Raw genomic sequence first — 20,670 nt, 5'->3', positions numbered from 1 at the left:
ACAAGGGCTTTTTCAGATTAAAAGGAAAGCTGTGCCAAAAGGAATATGTCAACATCTGGCGTCTACCATGGTTTTTAAATATATTTGGTCATTTTTATTTCTGTACTTAGAGAATAAAAGATACAACAATTTCTAAAAAGAGGGGGGGGGGAACCAGATGATTCATGGGAATGCATGGGAAACCATAAAAGAGATCAACCTAAAATGCGTACGCTCTCAGAGTCACCAAGAATTTAGCATATGTCCTAGACAGATGTTGCAAGACACTACATGCACCCCGGCCTCTTCAGTGAGACTCCATCTCAGGAGTGTATTTTAGGAACTTAAAAGCAGACCTTCACTTAGTTCTGAAGTTCCTCTTTAACCACTTCAGTCCCTGTGCCTTTTCATTAGCATGAGTTGTTGGCTCTGTACTTGATAACTTTCATTGAGAGTGGAGTGGGCACCCGCTTCCATGTTCGCCTTCTCCCCACCCATAAGCTCCTAGGACACGTTATGTCCCACGAGGCTGTGGAACCAATCAGCGCAGTGAGGTCTTAGTAGGGAGCTGGCAGCGCAACAGCAGAAAGTCACAGCTGGCTTCCTACTGCTGGTGGTGCCAGGGATCCGGTGAAGACTGCTCTGGATCCCTCGGCTGGTGAGAGCCCATTTCCTAAAAGTCAGCAGCCTACAGTATTTGTAGTTTCTGACTAAAAAAAACAAACACACACACACACACACACACACAAGTTCCTCTTTAACCACCTCTCAGTCCCTGCGCCTTTTTTTTTTTTTTTTTTTAAGTTGAGATGCGCTGGCTCTGTACTTGACCACATTTTATCTTCTGTAGTTCGCCCCAACATTTCCTTTGTTAAGACAGATAAAGGATTTATTGTGGAAGAAGAACTCAACATATATATGATCTCCTAGGCTTTAAAATTAGGAAAACAAACATTACAAAAACAAATGCACTTTTGTATATTCTTTTTCAACACCATTTTTTTATGTAAATTTGCAATAGAGATTTTGTACAAAATAAAGTTGACCAGACTTTTCTAATAGGATACCACATAAACGTAATTTTAGATTACATAGCACAATGAGCAATCCTTAATTTTAGGTTCATGGTTTAATTTAGGACAGGGGTAGGTAACCTCAGTCTTCCAGCTGTGGTGAAACTACAAGTCCCATGAGACATTGCAAGACCCTGACAATTACAGGCATGACTTCTAGAGACAGAGGCATGATGGGATTTGTATTTTCACCACAGCTGGCGTGCCGAGGTTGCCTACCCCTGATTTAGGGCATTGTCTCATTCCCACTTACATTCTCTCACAACACAAAGAAAAAACTAAAATGCATAAATTGTGCAGACAGAAATTACCACAATATCACAGATCTGAGATTGCTAACATTTTGAACAGAATTCTAAAAGCCTGCAAGAGTATTTTATGATCTTGTAGTAAACACAAAGTCATATACATGTTTTTTTTTGTTTTGTTTTTTAACTGCAGCCACTGCCATAATGCATACTTGCTTCAGCTTGCCCACGTAATGACTTGAGCTACGGAAGATTTTGCCCTTTCATGACTAGGGCATTTTTTGCTATTTGGCACTGTGCTATTTTAGCTTGCAATTGTGTGGTCATGAAATACTGTACCCAAATTACATTTATGTCATATTTTTTCCCCCACAAATAGAGCTGTCCTTTGGTGGTATTTGATCACCACTGGGCTTCTTATTTTTTTGCATCAAAAAATAAATAAAGATGATAAATTTAGATTTATATTCTCTAGCGCATTTTTTTTTTCCCGTTATAAAACATATTTCAATAAGATTAAATCAGGAAACTGTGCCTGCGCAACATGAATTACCAATCTTTATCTGTACAATCCTTACAATGTGCAAATCTCATACGTACAATAAAGTGCAATGCGTGAAGATCAAAACAAATATGTGCAATCCTTGCATGTGTAGATCTCATATATTCAATAAAGTACATTGTGTGCAAAACAAAACAAATGTGTAATCCATACAAATATATGAATTTTTTTTATGATCAGAAAAAAAAAACTTTTTTCACTAAGTAAAACACATTTTCTTAAAAATTATTAAAAATATATACACTAAAAAACAAACAAAAAAAAACAAACTAGTATCCTGTGTCCATTTTATATCAATCTCTTCCACTGGTGAATACTCTAGGGTTGTTGTATTTGTATCGCTCCTATCCCCCCACCAGTGTTATACCGCTCTCACCTCAAAAGATGTTTCTAATATAAATCAGGTCGAACATGCTTTTCCCCTATATCGTGTGATTTCCTCTGTGTACTTCCTCCCACGTCAGTGTGGGTATATGAATGTTAATCTGTTGCCATACTGGGTCATCTTAGCATATTCTCACATATAGGACCCCCTCCTTTGACAGGATCCTTGTAGTAAACGCCAATAATCTTATGACAATTTCAGAGCAGGGGGTCCCACTGTTGGAAAGTAATGTTTTGCAACTACTTGCCAATATTGTTCAATTAAAATTTTTTTTTTAATCAATTAACCTCTTTATGAATTTAGGCCAAAAATATATTCTGCTACTTTTTTTTTTTTTTAAAAGGTCACAATAAGTCTATATATAATGGATGTTTTTTAAATACTAATATATGGTGGTGATCAGTGAATTATAGTGGGCCTGTGATAGTATGGCAGGCAATCTGACATGATCATCAATAGTGACACAAAAAAAAAAAAAAAAACAGTCACTGTACTATGTTTAAAATGTTGTCCCAGGAGTGGGACTGAGAGCTCCCATCCCGATGCCAGAACATAGCGCTGTATACTGAATGTAGCGGAGGTTATACAAAGCACACAGCAGGTAGTGAAGGTAATGGTCAAAATATTTAAGCTTCAAACGTCGTGGTAATCAGCTTTAACACTTGAAGCCATTGGCTAAACACAGAAGACAGGTGAAAAGCATTTTCACATTCTTAGAAGTAGGTGAGCCCCCTATAGCAGTATCCCCTCATATTTCTTTTGACATCTTTACTTTAGAGATGAATTCCAGATCTGGTATAGTTTTATATAGTTACTGGTGCTTGGACTAGTGTAACTATGCAACTACCATAGCTTGGCGATCCTTGTGGAAGCTGGAGATTGTTGTACTAGGCACAGCTACTCCAGTGATCGCCACTCGCTTCCAGGTGCTGTGCCGAACAGCTGCCCTGCTGCATTGTGAACAGATGAATTGGCTTGCTTGGTACAGGCACCACGTAGCAAACGCTTTGCATTTTTGACAAGGTGGAAAAGCAGGATGGTGACATCACGATCTCCACCTCATCCAGAGAAAGCTTTGCAGGCATTGTGAAAATGTAAAGCGTTCTTTGAATGGCATCCACATTAGGTGGGTGATCTGTGTGGTGGGCAATCTCCTGTGTTCAGTAAGCATCAGGGCAGCCAAGCAGCGATTTATTTACGTTATCACTTTTTTTTTTAAATAGAAACATTTTGGACATTTCCAGTAAATCAGATGTAGACGATCCACACAGCTGCCTGCCTAAAGGAGTTTTATGATCACAACATACATTTTGGTTTTAGATCATCAGCACTGTGGAAAAAAAAAAAAAAAAAATACCAATTTGTTTTTGACAGTCTAATATACGCTTACTTGACAAATCTACATTCATGCCATGACTACAGCTTTTCTTCCGCCATCTATTTTATAGACTAAATATCCCATAGTAGCTTTCTGCCTGCACACAGTGATCCTTGAACTGGCTCTGCTGCCTGAAACTGCTACTCTCAGCACCTCTGTAGTTCAGATGGAAGGCTCTGAAATGTGTAAAACAGAAGTGCCTTATCACAGGGCAGAGCGACTACATGTCACACTTCAAAAAGAAAATGTCCGGGGATCTTCACAAAGTACGTTTACAAAAACTTTCAAGATTGTTCCGATTAATAAGAAGTAGATTACAAATTGAAATATGTAGAAAGGAATACAGTTACATTTTGAACAAAAAAAAAAAAAATTCATTTTAAACTTAAACAAAATGTTACAATAGTTAAAGGGGTTGTTTCTCACCTTAATGCGTTAAAGAGGAGGGCCGGTTTAAAAAAAATATATATTAAAAGTCAGCAGCTGCAAACACTGTAGCTGCTGACTTAATAAACACACTTGCCTATCCAGGGCGCCCGCAATGTCGGCCGCCCGAGGCTGACTCGTCCCTTGGCTCTCGGCGCTGCCATTTCAACTAAGGGAAACAGGCAGTGGAGCCTTGCGGCTTCACTGCCCGTTTCCTACTGCGCAGCGCTTTGTGAATGGGGCGCGCTGTGTTCTGGGACACACAGTTCCCAGAACACAGCACGACCCATTACCCAGAAGATGCCGCACGGAGGAGAGAAAAAAAGAAGATCTCCAGAGGAGGAAGAGGCAGATTAGGATGATGTGCCTAGCAACAGGCATTTCTGGTAAGTTTAAAAAAAAAAAAAATTCCATTTTATTTTTTAATTTTTAATGTATTTTTTTTTTCAGGGTGGCCCTCCACTTTAAGGTGAAAAACCTTGTGTAGCACAGCAGCTCCCGAGACCCTCTTACTTTCGTGAACCCCATCATTCCATCGACAGGGACGAGCACAGCAGCTCCAGCCACTGTCTCGGGTCCTCATTGGATAGATTGATAACAGCGCAGCCATTGGCTCCTGCTGCTGTCAATTAAATCCAGTGACTCAGGAGCCGGGGCTGGGCGGAATCCTGCTGTCTGTCAATGGATGCAGCAGGACTCAGGAGCGTGCCGCACGGGTGTCCCCTTAGAATGCGGGTCTCCGAGGGGCACTCCATGTGGGGAGGAGCTAGGAGCGCCACTGAGGGGGACCCAAGAAGAGGAGGATCGGGAGCCACTCTGTGCAAAACCCTTGCACAGAGGAGGCAAGTATAACATGCTTGTTATTTAAAAAAAATAAAAATAAAAAAAAAAAATTCATTTACAACCCATTTAAGTGACAGAACAAGGCTAAGCCATTTTTAGTAGCTCAGCTAAACTAGTAAAGTTGATGACCATTCATTGCTAGACAAATAGCACAAATGGTTGACGCCACAAAAGCAGCAATTTTCAGCTTTCAGAGCAGTCGCACTTTGAATGACAATTGCACAGTCATGCAACACTGAGCCAACCTCTCTCGCCCCCTCCACAGCTGAGCGCTCCAGTGAGTGGAGGGGCAGCAGCACTTTGCTCAGGGAGCTTTGAGAACCGAGCGATCAATCGTGTCCGACTGCTCAGTTCTCAGTGTTAGAGGAGCCGGGGGACCAATGCTGCACCCACCAAGGTAAGCATGATTCTTAAAAAAAAAAAAAATTATATTATATTATATATATATATATATATATATATATATATATATATATATATATATATATATATATATATATATATATATATATTTTTTTTTTTTTTTTTTTTTTTATTACACACACCTTTTAAGTTTTAGTTATAAAATTTAGCAAAAAAATATTTTTTCTTCTTCACTGATGTGCGCTGATGGGGCTGCAGTGTAAATAGTGTGCCGACAACCTTGGCAGTTATCGGCACCCTTTCCCTCACACAGACAGCGCATGATTTACCCACTGCCGATAACTGGCAAGTCTGTTTACATGCGATCAGTTCTGTCTGAAGAACACAAAAGTCACAGAGCATACCCGATGCGTGGCCCGGGGGGCAGGGTTCTGGGAGGACATCTATGGACGCCCTCCTAGAACTATAGCATCACGCTGTAGCCGTCCTTTGGCTAGAGCAGGATAATAAAATTGGTTAAAAAGGAACTACAATGATTTTGGACAAATTACTAATTTAAGATTATACAGGTGCATCTCAGAAAATGAGAATATCAAAAAGTGAATTTCAGTAATTCGTTTGAAAAAGTGAAACTTATATAGGATTGATTTGTTTGATCTATTTCAAGCGTGTTTTTTAATTTTGATGATTATAGCTCACAGCTAGTGAAAACCAAAAATTCAGTATCTCAGAAAATTGGTAAATAGTAAAATAAAAATAGTGAAACAGTTCAATATTGTAGACTAATCAGATAATTAACTCAAAACACCTGTAAAGGTTTCTTGAGCCTTTAAATGGTCTCAGTCTGGTTCAGTAGGTTACACAATCATGGGGAAGACTGCTGACTTGACAGTTGTCCAGAAGAGTCATTAACATAAAAGGTCATTGCTAAAGAGGGGGGGGGGGAAGCCGACTGTTCACAGAGTGCTGTATCCAAGCAGACCGAAAGAAAGTGTAATGGAAGGAAATGGTGTGGTAGAAAAAGGTGTACAAGCAACCGGGATAATCGCAGGTTTGAGAGGACACTGAAGCAAAGCCCATTCAAGAATTTGTGGGAGATTCACAAGGAGTGGACTACGGCTGGTGTCAGTGCTTCAAGAGCAATCACACAGCTGTATCCTGGACATGGGCTGCAACTGTGGCATTCCCCGTGTCAAGCCCCTCCTGAATCAGACACAATATCAAAAGCGTCTTAGCTGGGCCAAGGAGAAAAAGGACTGGAATGTTGCTCAGTGGTCTAAAGGTCCTCTTATGGGATGAAAGTACATTTTGCATTTTATTTGGAAATCAATGTCCCAGAGGCTGAAGGAAGAGTGGAGAGGCTCAGAACCGAAGTTGCATGAGGTCCAGTGTGAAGTTTCCACAGTCTGTGATGATTTGGGGAGCCATGTCATCTGCTGGTGTTGGTCCACTGTGTTTTATCAAGTCCAAAGTCAGCACAGCCCTCCACCAGGAAATTCTAGAGCCCTTCATGCGTCCCTCTGCTGATCGGCTTTAGGGAGATGCTGAATTCATTTTGTAGCACCGGGCCATACTGTCACAAGTACCAATACCTAGTTTAATGATCATGGTATCACTGTGCTTGATTGGCCAGCAATCCCACCTAAACCCCATAGAGAAGCTGTGGGGTGTTGTCAAGAGGAAGACGAGAGACACCAGACAGCAATGCAGATGAGCTAAAGGCCACTTATCAAAGCAAGCTGGGCTTCCATGACACCTTAGCAGTGCCACAGGCTGATGCCCTCCATACCACGCCTCACTAATGCAGTAATCTATGCAAAAGGGATCCCCAACAAAGAATTGAGTGCATACCATATTGTACATGGAGATGCTTTTCAGTAAGCCAACACTTACTACTTGTATTTATTAAAAAAAAAAAAAAAACACTCCCTTTTATTGGTCTTATGCACTATTCTTTTCTGAGATACGGAATTTTGGGGGGTCAGTAGCTATAAGCCATAATCATCAAAATTAAAAGAAAAATGCTTGCAATATATCACTCTGTATAATGAATCTATATAATAGATAGTTTCACTTTTTGAAAGTAACTACTGAAATAAATGAACTTTTTGATGATATTCAAATTTGAGATGCACCTGTAGGTTTTAAAATTAATGTTTATTTGCCAAACAGTTAGGTGGACCTGTGCCACTCCTGAATCTATTTTTGGTGATACGTAGCTAGCGATTTAAAAATATTGAGATACAAAAAAAAAAAAAAACACCACATAGCTTAGTTAGAAAACAGGCTGTCCTCTCTAAAATATTTGTGTTAGAGCTGCACAATTCTGAATAAAATGAGCGTCACAAATTTTTTTGCCTAGCATAAAGATCACAATTCTCATGGCGTAATATCTTTCACATTATACACAAAAAAAAAAAATAGGCTAACTTTACTGTTTAGTTGTAATTTATTCAAGTATATATTTTTTCCTAAAAATTTGCTTTTGAAAGTACGATACACAAATGCAGTGCAACAATCTCCATTCACCAAGCTCTGCTTTAAAAAAAAAAAAAAAAAAAAAAAAAAAGTGTTTGGGGGTTCTAAGTAATTTTCTAGCGAAAATACAGATAATTTTTTAACTTGTAAGCAACCAGTGTCAAAAAAGGGTTTAGTCTAGTTAAACTGACTTCATTTACAGACAGAAGTTAATTTCTTTGATCTAAAAGAACCATGAGTTACATAGTTTCTCTTTATCACTGTTGATAAATATTTGCTGGTTGAGTTATTTTGTCCTTTTGACAGCTCTGCTCTTGTTTACCATGAATCAGGGAAATGCTGTATTAAGATCGTACTAACGATTAATCGTACAGTTCTAATTTGTGCCATTTGAAAAACAAAATTAGAACGCTCAAGCAGGCAAAGCCTCTGTATTCAGTTCTGCAATTACTAACCATGTTTAGATATTAGTTCCCTTGTAAATAAGATCTGTGAAAATAATTGATATTGTATATGCGCCGCAGAAGAAAGGGGGGGGGGGGGAGAAGAGAAACACACAAACTCACTTTTATTTTTTATTTTTTTGTCCAATAAAGATAATCTTTATTTTTTCAAACAACCTGTAACAGTGTTACTGGAATAAGCCATGAATTTCGATTCAGAGAAAAGAAAAAAAAAAAACGGGAAAAAAAAAAAAAAAAAAAACACATTGGAAGAGGGTTAATTGATGCAATTGGTGGCAGCAACCACCAAAACCCTTTTGTACTTCTGCCATGCGTGAAACCAGGCTGGAAAAATAAATTCTAAATTTTCTTTCATATATCATTTGAAAATAGTTTGCTACAGTTCTGTGCAATCCCCCTGTGGCTGCTTCAAAGGCCTCTACCACCAGTGGCACAAGTTCTCTGGGCAGTTGTGAGTAGTCTTCTTGAACTAAGGGCAGTGTTACCACCACCATGAACAATGTTCCTGCGCAGATGCAAACAAGGCAAGTCGTATGCTTTGTCCTGAAGACAATTCCATGGTTAACGGCTCCTTTCCTGGCATGCCAGTTACTGTTGGTACCAAGAAAAAACATTTTTAAAATACACATGAAAAAGTTTAACAGTTTGTGCATACTTACTCCAACAATCCTAGAATACTACTAAGAAAAATGTAATACAATGCTGCCGCAGCACTTTTTGCATATTTTGTATCTGGAAATCTCTTTTAAAGTGATCTCACTTGGTCCTGCACCGTGTTTTCAGGACTTCCACTATATAAAACAAATGAATTCATTTTGTTTTACACTTTTCAGTGTTTCTCCAAACAGCTTCCTCAAGCACCTTAATCTGATCACCATCAAATTTTCCCAGTACCCATAGCTGAGAAAGCAGTTTGGCTGGACACTGAAAAGTCTTCAATATGACAGAACATGTCCAAACAAAACTTCAGACGTTCTACAATCAGGTTTGTGCGTTCAATCAACAGCATGTAATTCCAGAAGATCACATTATTCCACTATAGATAATATAATATATATATATATAAAATCTCTAACCAGGTAGTTCCAATTATATAGATATCACATGCGATGTCTGACCTCAATGATCCGAGTTCTATTGGTTTAAATTATATATATATATATATATATATATATATATATATATATATATATATATATATATATATATATATATATATATATATATATATATATATATATATATATATATATTTTTGGCTTGAGAGAAGTAAAAGGATTTTTTTTCTTTTTTGAGATTCATACTTACCTCGGTGGATGCAGCATCGGTGCAATGCTGCATCTGTCCCAAGGCCCCTGCACTGAGAACCGAGTGATCGAACACCAATCGCTCCGTTATCCGAGCTCAGCGGGCAGAGAGCCTCCGACTGTCAGTCACTGCTCCCCCCCCCACACTGGCACGCTGAGCTGTGGATGGGGCGGAGCAGCTGTCTCAGGTCATTTCTGATTGGAGCTTACTTGCAGGAAAAAGAAACACATAAACATACAAAGTAATTGCTCTATATGAGTTTTTTTCTGCCAAGGGAACAGGCTTTTTTTTTTTTTAAGCCCAGTATGATGATTGGAGCCTGAATCTTCACACCAGACGACTCTAGATGACAACCTTCAAGCGTGCCACTTGCAAAGAGTCTCAACCTAAAACAAGGCACTAAAAACTGTCCTGGGTGTGCAATTCATAGGTTGTGACGCCAAATAGAAGTTAAAAATGTTGTAGGGGGTGGAAGTCTCACACCCACTATAACCCAGCATTGTGCTGTAGTAGTGCAAGGCATTGATGCTTGTCACACCTCTGGACTCAAGGCACTGTTGAGGAATCCAATGTAAACAAAATAAATGGGGAGAGTGAAGCTTATTTAAGCCCAAAAATTGAAAAATTTTAAATGCAGCTTATCAGTCCTTAGACGAGGTTGCTACATTAATTTTTCACCCGGCATCTTGCAAACACTTCCTGTCCTAGTATTACTATGTTCACTCTTCATCTATTGTGGAAGCCATAGTGGTCACCCAGGCTGAACTTCCAACATATCTGCCCTTGCTGATCTCTTACAAGGGGAGCGATGAGATTAGTAGTTTACACGGGGGGAAATTAAACCATTCATATCTACGCATACAAGTTAACACATGCAAGATGCCAATGCAGCTGACAAATTCCCCATTTACTCCCAGAAGAGAACGAGCAGAACCTCACCAGAAGCTTTAGGGCCCAATATGTGCGTGGTGCACGGTTATCGGAGTGGCACCTTAATACACTTGTGTGTATTTCACAAAATATAGCAGGTAAAATTTTAGATCCGTTGTGGTACCTTTGGCAGGCTATTTGAATAAATAGGCTGCCAATGCTTGTTAGCATGTTACTTGAGTTAAGTTTACCACAATGGACCACCCTGGTGTGAATGGGCTTTATAAATAGGCCTTGCTGGGGTGACGTGTGTATGACATTGACAACAGTCATTCAATGCTACTTGACTGGCTGGTATGAGGATTCAAATATTTTTAAACTTCCAAAAATCACTGGATTAGAAGAAGCATGCAGAATACAGGAAAGTCAGAAATGTCAGAAGTCATCTTGTTTCAGGTCAGTGACTCAAAGTACCACAACAATACGGTCAGCACACCAGTGAGGAAGTCATTTTTACTGGGAGAGCACAACTGAAGATTCTATATTTTATTTTTTTAAAGCCCAAGTGCAATTTAGCTTTTTCTTTCATGTTTTGGAGGGAGCTGAAAAATGTAAGTTTTCAATTTATACTAACATTTCGGCACCATTTTAAATTAGGGTTGCACCGATACCAGTATCAGTGCTGATACAAAGTACTTGCACCAATACTCTTACAAATGTTCGCAATACCCAAAACGAATACCTTTGCAGTGCGATTTGAACAGGAATGTGGTGCTATGCCTGTCCGAATCGCATGCAGGGTCCCCCACCACTCCTGTGTGATCACAGTATTAAAAAAAAAATTTTAGATTTAAAAAGGCAAGATGTATTAAGTACTTTTAACATACGTGTTGTGATAACATTTTTTGATAAACGGTTTGCCCATTGCTGCACACAAAAAAAAAAAAAAAAAAAAAAAAACACCCCCACACACATCAGCGCATCCCTGATTTCAATATCCCCTTTGCCAGCAGCACACTGGAGATCAGGTCTGCCGCCCTTTCACATCTCCAAGGCCCCAACAGAGCAGTGATCCATCTCCATCTTTTTGCTGGCTGCTTCCTGTGTATATTATATTAATTTATTTATCTAGTCGTATAGTTAACTACTAGGTGTAGCGCATTAGTATTTTTAAAACATTTGATCCATCTTCTGCAGTTCAAAATATTCCCTACACAGTAACAGACTATTCTGCTACACATGTATAATAGCCTATTTCTTGCCAATGCCATCTAAATGTGATAAAAAATGGGCACTTAACAGGGGGAGGTTGTCTTTACTGAGGCAGGTACACTCCCGTGTCTCAAAAGTCAGCGACTTTTTTCCCCCCCCTTTAAATTTCTGCTCCCTATGTACTTATTTTGCAAAAATAAAACCGCTTTCCATTTATTCTACACACTTACCTTACTCTCTTCATAGCCTTCTAAAAACACTGCTCCATAACTTCTGCCTTACTTCCGGATTAGACTTTAGGTCATGACACAGGAAGGAGTTGACCAATCTGAGGGTGGATGTTGCAGGGTGTGTGCTAATGAGATCAGCAGGTCAACTCCTTCCTGTGTCATGCCCTAGAGTCTGATCAAAAAGTAAGGCAGAAGTTATGGAGCAGTGTTTTTAAACAGCTATGAGAGCAAGTCAAGCATGTGTAAAATAAATGGAAAGCGGATTTTTGCAAAAGAAGTACATTAATACATATGGGGGCTGGAATCTATAATGGAAAAAAATGGCAGCGAACAAAGATGAACTTGGCCTTTAAAGCCAACAATACTTTGCACCAGACACTGCAGTCTATATAATATGGCATCAGTCTCCATAGACTAGCCCAATCCCTCCATCACACAGCAACATATTTGTGCATCCCAATAGCTGGCAGTGGCAGCATTCTAGACTTTAATACCTAGAGCAACTCCACAACCTATAAAATGCACATATATTTTTAAAGGGGGTCAGCTAAGAAAAACCATGAGCTACTGCCACAAACAGTTGGAAGATTACATCTCAGAGCCCCCACACTTCAACAGAACACCTCACATTTTGTGAAACCAAGAAAGGGAAAAGAAACCCTGAAGAATATGATCAGTTTTTCTTCCAGATCCCTGGGTTGGATGCTTCACTTACATGTGTTGTCTCTGAGAACTGGGAAAAGCATAGTGCTATTCCCCTCCATCTTTATGTAGCATCCTTTTCAATTTATTGTGTTATATCAGTATGCCCACTCATCTTTTTTATTTATATATAGTAATGGTTAATTTAATTAACCAACCATAGCAGAGACCAGGGGGTGCAAATACAAACATATATTGCCAATATCTACAGTACGTGCAATTGATTTCCACTGCTTCATCTATAAACCAGTGACAGTAACTCTGCACTGGTTTCTCCTAAAACCAATATAATCTACCCTTAATTATTCCAACAACAGTCAATAGTGTGTGGTGTTTCTTTGCACCTAAAGAAATCACAACAGTAACAGAAGTGGTGGAATGATGAACAGACCTGCGTATGGAAGTTTTAAACACACATTGCCTGCACTACACATATAATAATGAGCCATACTGCAATGAATCTTATGGGAACCAGCAACACAATCCACTCCTTGTTATAACACAAGCAGTCTATACATGTCTGTGGTTCCCACAAAACTACATCTTACATAAAATACAAACAGTTCATTTTGCTCACCTTAACCAGGATGCTTTCAGATGATGACTTGAAGTAGAACTCCATCCCACGTGTGGCTGCATCAATTCTTTCTTCCATCAACAGGACAGCGAGGATCATCAAGCTCCTGGTGCTGCTCCGTAGGGGAAGGGAAGATGGTCTGAAGAAGCTTCCTGTGTCAATTCTTTCTTCCCGCTCTCGCAAAGTCTCCTGCTTGCAGTCTCTCCTTTAGATGCTGAAAAGTCCCCCAGAAAGAACAAGTGGGGAGCACCTTTTTGGACACATACTAGAACAGTGGTTCTCAACTGTTTTCCTCAGGACCCACTAACAGGCCAGATTTTAAGCATTACCTTGGGGAGATGCAGACTAGAATACTGCAATCACTGACCAGCAAAATATATCAACTGTGATGTATTTCAGTTATCTTGCAAAACTGGCCTGTTAGTGGGTCCTGAGCACAAGTTTGATTACCACTGTTCTAGAGCTAAAACCTAAACTTTACCACATGAAGCACATTTTACACATGGTGGAATTCAACCCTATGGAATATGTCAAAGAATGGCAGGTAAACTGCGAAAAGATAGATAGAAGAACAATTTCATTGGCAGCACTGCAGATCTTTGCTTGTCCTTCAAGTGTAATTTTATGATGCATTAAAATCTTACAAGTTACAATGTTCCCCTGCGAAAACATGTGCATATATTATTTTTTACTTCGATTTTAGGTACAACTATGAACGTATGATGACCTTCCAGAGCTTGTTGTAACATTAGTCTGCACTGCCCAGAGTACACCTTTCCCTTATGGCAGGGCTCGACAAATCACAGGCGCCAGGTCACTATGGCAACTGGAAATTGTGCCCTGGCACCGGGGCTTTTATCAGCCATCCACATCCGCCTCCCACTTGCTTATCATGCTATAGCGAAAGATGGGTACAGTGCGGTCATTCAGTTCTGGGAGGGCATCCATCGATGTCCACCAAGAACCCCAGGGCACACTCAGTTTTTACGTTTTTTTTTTAAGGGCCGATCACAAACAAATGCTGGTTATTGTTATTTCCTTTCCTCAGCACTGACACAGCCTAAGGAAAGGAAAGCCGATAATTCTCTATCCTGTGACAGGGGACATTCACACTGACAATCAGGGCATCGTATCAGTGCACAACAGGTAAATACCACCAAAAGAAAGCTCCATTTGTGTTAAAATAAAAATTGCATAGGGTACAGTGTTGTATGACCGCTCAATTGTCTTTCAAAGTGTGACAGCGCTGAAAGCTGAAAATTGGCCTGGGCAGGAAGGGGTGAAATGTCCAATAGGCAAAAAACTGGCCGCTAACTTTTTTAGCTCCTAGATTCAAAGCAAATTTGACAAGCAGTGCCTTATGGGGAGATGTACCCAGAGGACAGATGTGGTATGTGCAATTGTGGTTAGTTGCCATTTTTCTGACAGGACAGTCCCAGTGTCAATAACACTATATGAAATGGGTGTTACAGGCCGATGTGGAAGTCAGAAACCTGTGAGGCAAGAAATGCATTTGGTGACTTCCTCAAAACATATAAAATTACCGGAAGCAGCAGCTGAACTATTCTTCATTGAACTGGCTTTCAGGAGCCAAGATTAGTCCAACCCTGCAAAAGTATTTCCACCTAAATATATGTTGGGTTTTATATTTACTAATGAAGCAAAAAATGAGCATAGCAAAAAAACAAATGAGTCAACAAAACGAGCAAATGTAGTACACAGCACAGACGACACAAGGGAGTTTATTTACTAAATCTTGAGTGTAAAATCTGGTTGGTGCAGCTGTGCACAGTAGCCAATCAGCTTGTAACTTCAGCTTGTTCATTTAGACTGGGTTCACATATGCTGCAGCCGTGGTTCACAGCATGGGGTCCGGTGCTTCCCTGTTCATCGAAGCAGGTCCAAAATGCAGACTGAATTCACACCTGAATCTGAACCAAAGACACACAGTACCCTTTTAAGACTACTTTCACACTGCAGTGGCCGGCCATTAGAGCTAAAGTGCAGATCATTTTTGCAGTGCTTTTTAGCTGCTAGTGGAGTGCTTTTTATGGGAAGAAAAAAAAAAGTGCTGTTTTGCGGAGCTTTCAAGACACTTTTCAGGTGCTTTGGAAGCGATGCCCATTCATTGCAATGGGCAGGGCATTTTGGTAGCACTATTTACAGCGATCCCAACCCGCCCCAAAGATGCTGCTAGTATGACTAACATTCCGCAAGCGCACCGCCCCAGTGTGAAAATACACACTGCAATGAATGGGAGGTGGTTTTCAAAGCCTATTTCTAGTGCTAAAACACCTGAAAACTCCTCAGTGTGAAAGGATTGCGGCTGCCCCAGATCTGTGTGAACGGCTCCACTGAGAGTCAGTCATACACTCCACTTATACAAACTGAATGCAGGGAAAACTGCATCCAATTTACATGTGTGAACCTGGCCTTAAGCTTTGACAAAAAACTGGAAGCGGATTGGTTTCTATGCAGAGCTGCACCAGTTTTAGTACATCAACTAAAGTGTGCCCAGCAAAGTCTGTAGGACACCGACACCCCTGCCTCATCGAAACCCCCAGTCTGTACAACACGGGCCACCTCCTTCCCCACGCAGAGCATCACCTGCTCTGCATGCCTCCTATCAGTACAGTGCCACTTCTTCCCCCAGCCCTATCCCCAAGGTTGAGTGCCATCTGTGAGCCCACATATCAGTACAGCACAACCCCCCCCCCCATCAGTACAGACACCTCTGTGCCCCTAGCCCACCCGCCCATCACTACAGTACCACCTCTCCACCCCCATTATCAGTACAGCACTTAGTACAGTACCACCTCTGTACTCCCATCCCTGTAAAGTACCCCCCATCAGTACAGTGACACCTCTGTACCTGCATATCTGTAGTTTCCTCCAATACAGTAACATTTCTGTACCCCATATTTGCAGTGTCCCCCATGCATACCCCATCAGTAGTGTCACCTCTGTACCCCCATATCACTAGTGTCCCCCATCAATACAGCACCACCTCTGTACAGTGTCCCCCATCAATACAGCACCACCTCTGTACAGTGTCCCCCATCAATACAGCACCACCTCTGTACAGTGTCCCCCATCAATACAGCACCACCTCTGTACAGTGTCCCCCATCAATACAGCACCACCTCTGTACAGTGTCCCCCATCAATACAGCACCACCTCTGTACAGTGTCCCCCATCAATACAGCACCACCTCTGTACAGTGTCCCCCATCAATACAGCACCACCTCTGTACAGTGTCCCCCATCAATACAGCACCACCTCTGTACAGTGTCCCCCATCAATACAGCACCACCTCTGTGCCCCAAACCTACTATCAGTACAATGAGAGCTCTATGGCCCGCTATCACTACAGTGCTCCACATCTACTCAATGTCCACCCTTGCAGCAACTCCTCTGTCCCTCCATATCTGTACTGTGTCCCCCATCAATACAGTACCACCTCTGTACCCAATCTGTACAGCATTCCTCAGTACAGTGCCATCTCTGTGCCCCAACCCTCTGTTCCCCATATCTATGCAATGCCCATCAATGCAGTGCCACCTCTGTCCCCCATATCTGTACTGTGTCCCCCATCAATGCAGTACCACCTCTGTCCCCCATATCTGTACAGCATTCCTCATCAGTACAGTACCATCTCTGTGCCCCAAACTATCAGTACAGTGCTCCATATCAGTAGTGACTCCTCTGTGCCCCATATCAGTAGAGTAGCCCAGCTCGGTCCCGGGTGATGGGTAACCTCAGGCTGCCTCTCATAGAGCGGTGGAGGAGAACCCACCTTGTCCATCAGCTTCCAGCATTTCTCCACCGTCTTCCGGTCCACGGCTCCGGGCTGAGCGGTCGGGTGGTGATGGTGCGGCTGGAAAGCGTCCTTTACCAGGCCGATAAGTCCTCCGCCTTTCCGTAGGTTGGTCGCCATGGTGGCGCAGAGCTCACTCGGAAGAGGAAGTCACCGGAGAGAGCCACCGCCAGCCCCGGACACGGCCCTCCCAGTGAACGCCGGGTAGGGAGGGGAGAAGTCTCCCAAGGCCGAGCACCGCACCGACGCCGTCACTTCCGCCTTCTCAGCGCCGGGAGCGCGCACAGCCCGCGGACAGGGTGAATAGGAAGAGGAGCCCCGCCCAGGGCGGTGCTGCGGAGAGGAGGCAGGGGAGCGCGCATGCGCAATAAGAGGGGGAAGCTTGAGGAGCTCTGGTTACTTCCTTGCTGAAGCTTTGCATTGCAGACCTGAGGAGAGTGCGGCCGTCATCTGTGTACTGAGGGGATCCTGACAGGGTTCTCATTACACAACCTCTCAATCAGAGCAGCTCTGTCTGAATCCAAAGTCCCACCCTTTTGCCCTCTCTTTTGTACCATATTGATAGGGATGGAAGCACGTGGCCTGGCTTCATTTAAAGTCCCATATTCCCCTTTCCTTCCAATATTTCAACCAGGGATTGATGTAGTTACCTCCAAGTTGATACACCTCTTTATCTCATGCATCCTGCAACTAGTTGGTCCCATGCTTGCCCTTTCCTATTTAATTGTTCATTTATTATCAACTGCCTCAGTACTGGCCATTTTCACCCCCTTCTCAGGGCAGTAACATTTTGAATGACAATTGCGCGGTCATGCAACACTGTGCGCATATGGAATTTTGATCATTTTCCCCCCACAAATAGAGTTTTCTTTTGATGGTTTTTGATCATGTTTTATTTCTTGCGCTATAAACAAAAAGAAGCGACAATTTAGAAAAAAACAATATTTTTTACTCTTTGCTGTAATATCCCAATTTTTTTTTTTAATTTCTTCCTCAGTTTAGGCCGCTATGTATTCTTCTACAATTATTTTGGTAAATATATCGCAATAAGTATATATTGATTGGTTTGCACAAAAGTTATAGCATCTGAAAAATAGGTTATTGATTTATGGCATTTTTATTATTATTATTATAATTTTTTTATTTTATTTTTTTACTAGTTTGGCGGGGAGCTACCATTTTTGTCAGGACTGTGATATTGCAGCAGACATATCGGATGCTTTTGATACTATTTTGGGACCACTGACAATTATAAATATACAATTATTTATATACTATAAATATGCACTGATTACTGTATAAATGTCACTGCCAGGGAAGGGGTTAACACTAGGGGGCAATCAAGGGGTTAAATGTGAAAATGTTGAATTATTAACGGGTTAATTGGCGCTACCTAAAAAACAGGTCTCCATTACAAAAGGGTCTTATGGAGAATAAATGAATGGAGAGGCAGGACACGGTCTTACAAAAAGCCCAGTATTCCCTCTCAACCTGCTTCTAATGACACTGTATATTAGCAAACCCAGAATCACGTAAAAAGCCAGGACACCATAAAAAGCCCCAGCACCGCCCAAAGAAAGGTTTAAATCAAACAATAATAAATCTGTGGGCCACCATAGAAAAAAGGTCCCAAAACATAAATTGCTAATGACGGGGATTACTGATCAAACCCTTTATAAGTTAATACTACACAACAGCAGGAATATCGGGAACTAATGGTGTTAGAACAGGCCAGGATACTTCCTTAAAGAATATATATTCAAACACACATTCTCAGGTATGTTAATAATACAGGCCAAAAAACCACATGTACCAGACTACATGTACAACCTGATGTGATTAAAAATCAAGTCGCCTGAGATGCGACAAAATACATTCAGTGATAGGCCTATTAGCAACAGTAATGAAGAACCCTTTATCAGTGTAAAGTGATAAAGATATATATATATATTTAAAGTCCCGTACACTAGTAAACAGCCTGGGGTCACATAAGTGTACCCCCCAGTGTGTAATGCCAAAAAAAAAAAATATATATATATATATATATATATATATATATATATATATATATATACCCCTCAAACAATGTTGATATTAGATCAGTGTATAGTGGAAACCAAAAGGAAAAGAAAATTAATGTGTAGGTCAAATAGCTGAAAGTGTGAACGTTTCACACCCCAGAACCCAAACGGTTAAAAATAAGATTGTGTGTGTATTAGTGCATACAAAAAGTGAAACTACAATAATACAAAACCTTTTTGCGATAAAAGCTAAAAAACATCTGCGAAGTGCAATAACACCTAAAGTGAAAATGGTGAAGTAAAAATGAAAAATTAAAAATAAAAATAAATTACAAAAATATATATATAAAAAATATACAAAATGAAAAATATATATATAGTCCCAAAAAAAAGTTCAATGGTATTAGTCCAAGGGATCCTAAAAAATCCTTAACGTGACTTTTGTGCTTCCTATTCAGTCTTCACTGTGACTTCTGTGCTCCCCCACCAGGAATCCTACTCACCAGAAGTAGATACCCCTACAGGGGTTATGCGCCTTAAGAATCAATCTCCAGATATCCGGTTCTTTGTTTAGTGATAGATGCCCGAGCCTGCATCAACTTGGAATCCACAAGTCCATTTTTCCGGTAAAGGCTTGTGCTCCTTAACTCTTGACAACGTGGCTTTGTGTTCCGATATCATAAATAGGCACTTTCTCTGCAGTCACCGGATTCACCTGCAGAGAAAGTGCCTATTTATGATATCAGAACACAAAGCCACGTTGTCAAGAGTTAAGGAGCACAAGCCTTTACCGGAAAAATGGACTTGTGGATTCCAAGTTGATGCAGGCTCGGGCATCTATCACTAAACAAAGAACCGGATATCTGGAGATTGATTCTTAAGGCGCATAACCCCTGTAGGGGTATCTACTTCTGGTGAGTAGGATTCCTGGTGGGGGAGCACAGAAGTCACAGTGAAGACTGAATAGGAAGCACAAAAGTCACGTTAAGGATTTTTTAGGATCCCTTGGACTAATACCATTGAACTTTTTTTGGGACTATATATATATTTTTCATTTTGTATATTTTTTATATATATATTTTTATTTTTAATTTTTCATTTTCATTTTTACTTCACCATTTTCACTTTAGGTGTTATTGCACTTCGCAGATGTTTTTTAGCTTTTATCGCAAAAAGGTTTTGTATTATTGTATTTTCACTTTTTGTATGCACTAATACACACACAATCTTATTTTTAACCGTTTGGGTTCTGGGGTGTGAAACGTTCACACTTTCAGCTATTTGACCTACACATTAATTTTCTTTTCCTTTTGGTTTCCACTATACACTGATCTAATATCAACATTGTTTGAGGGGTATATATATATATATATATATATTTTTTTTTTGGCATTACACACTGGGGGGTACACTTATGTGACCCCAGGCTGTTTACTAGTGTACGGGACTTTAAATATATATATATATATCTTTATCACTTTACACTGATAAAGGGTTCTTCATTACTGTTGCTAATAGGCCTATCACTGAATGTATTTTGTCGCATCTCAGGCGACTTGATTTTTAATCACATCAGGTTGTACATGTAGTCTGGTACATGTGGTTTTTTGGCCTGTATTATTAACATACCTGAGAATGTGTGTTTGAATATATATTCTTTAAGGAAGTATCCTGGCCTGTTCTAACACCATTAGTTCCCGATATTCCTGCTGTTGTGTAGTATTAACTTATAAA

General features: G+C 40.5%; 1 protein-coding gene across 1 annotated transcript in view; it reads right to left on the bottom strand.

Moving 5' to 3' along the window:
• Positions 1–17,211, bottom strand: part of LOC143932978 (E3 ubiquitin-protein ligase CBL-like) — an 80,274-nt gene extending 63,063 nt beyond the window's left edge. Inside the window, exon 1 of the mRNA XM_077455903.1 lies at positions 16,895–17,211. Within this exon, the coding sequence (XP_077312029.1) occupies positions 16,895–17,035 (141 nt within the window). The 5' untranslated portion in view covers positions 17,036–17,211. The remainder of the gene's footprint in view (positions 1–16,894) is intronic.
• Positions 17,212–20,670: the final 3,459 nt, after the last annotated feature.

Source organism: Lithobates pipiens, unplaced genomic scaffold (genome assembly GCF_037356315.1).
Source record: "Lithobates pipiens isolate NorthernLeopardFrog02 unplaced genomic scaffold, aLitPip1_a1.2 Scaffold_27, whole genome shotgun sequence".
In the NCBI taxonomy this organism is placed as follows: Eukaryota; Metazoa; Chordata; class Amphibia; order Anura; family Ranidae; genus Lithobates; species Lithobates pipiens.
The sequence above is the reverse complement of the archived record's forward strand: the minus strand, read 5'-3'. Positions and strand labels throughout refer to the sequence as shown.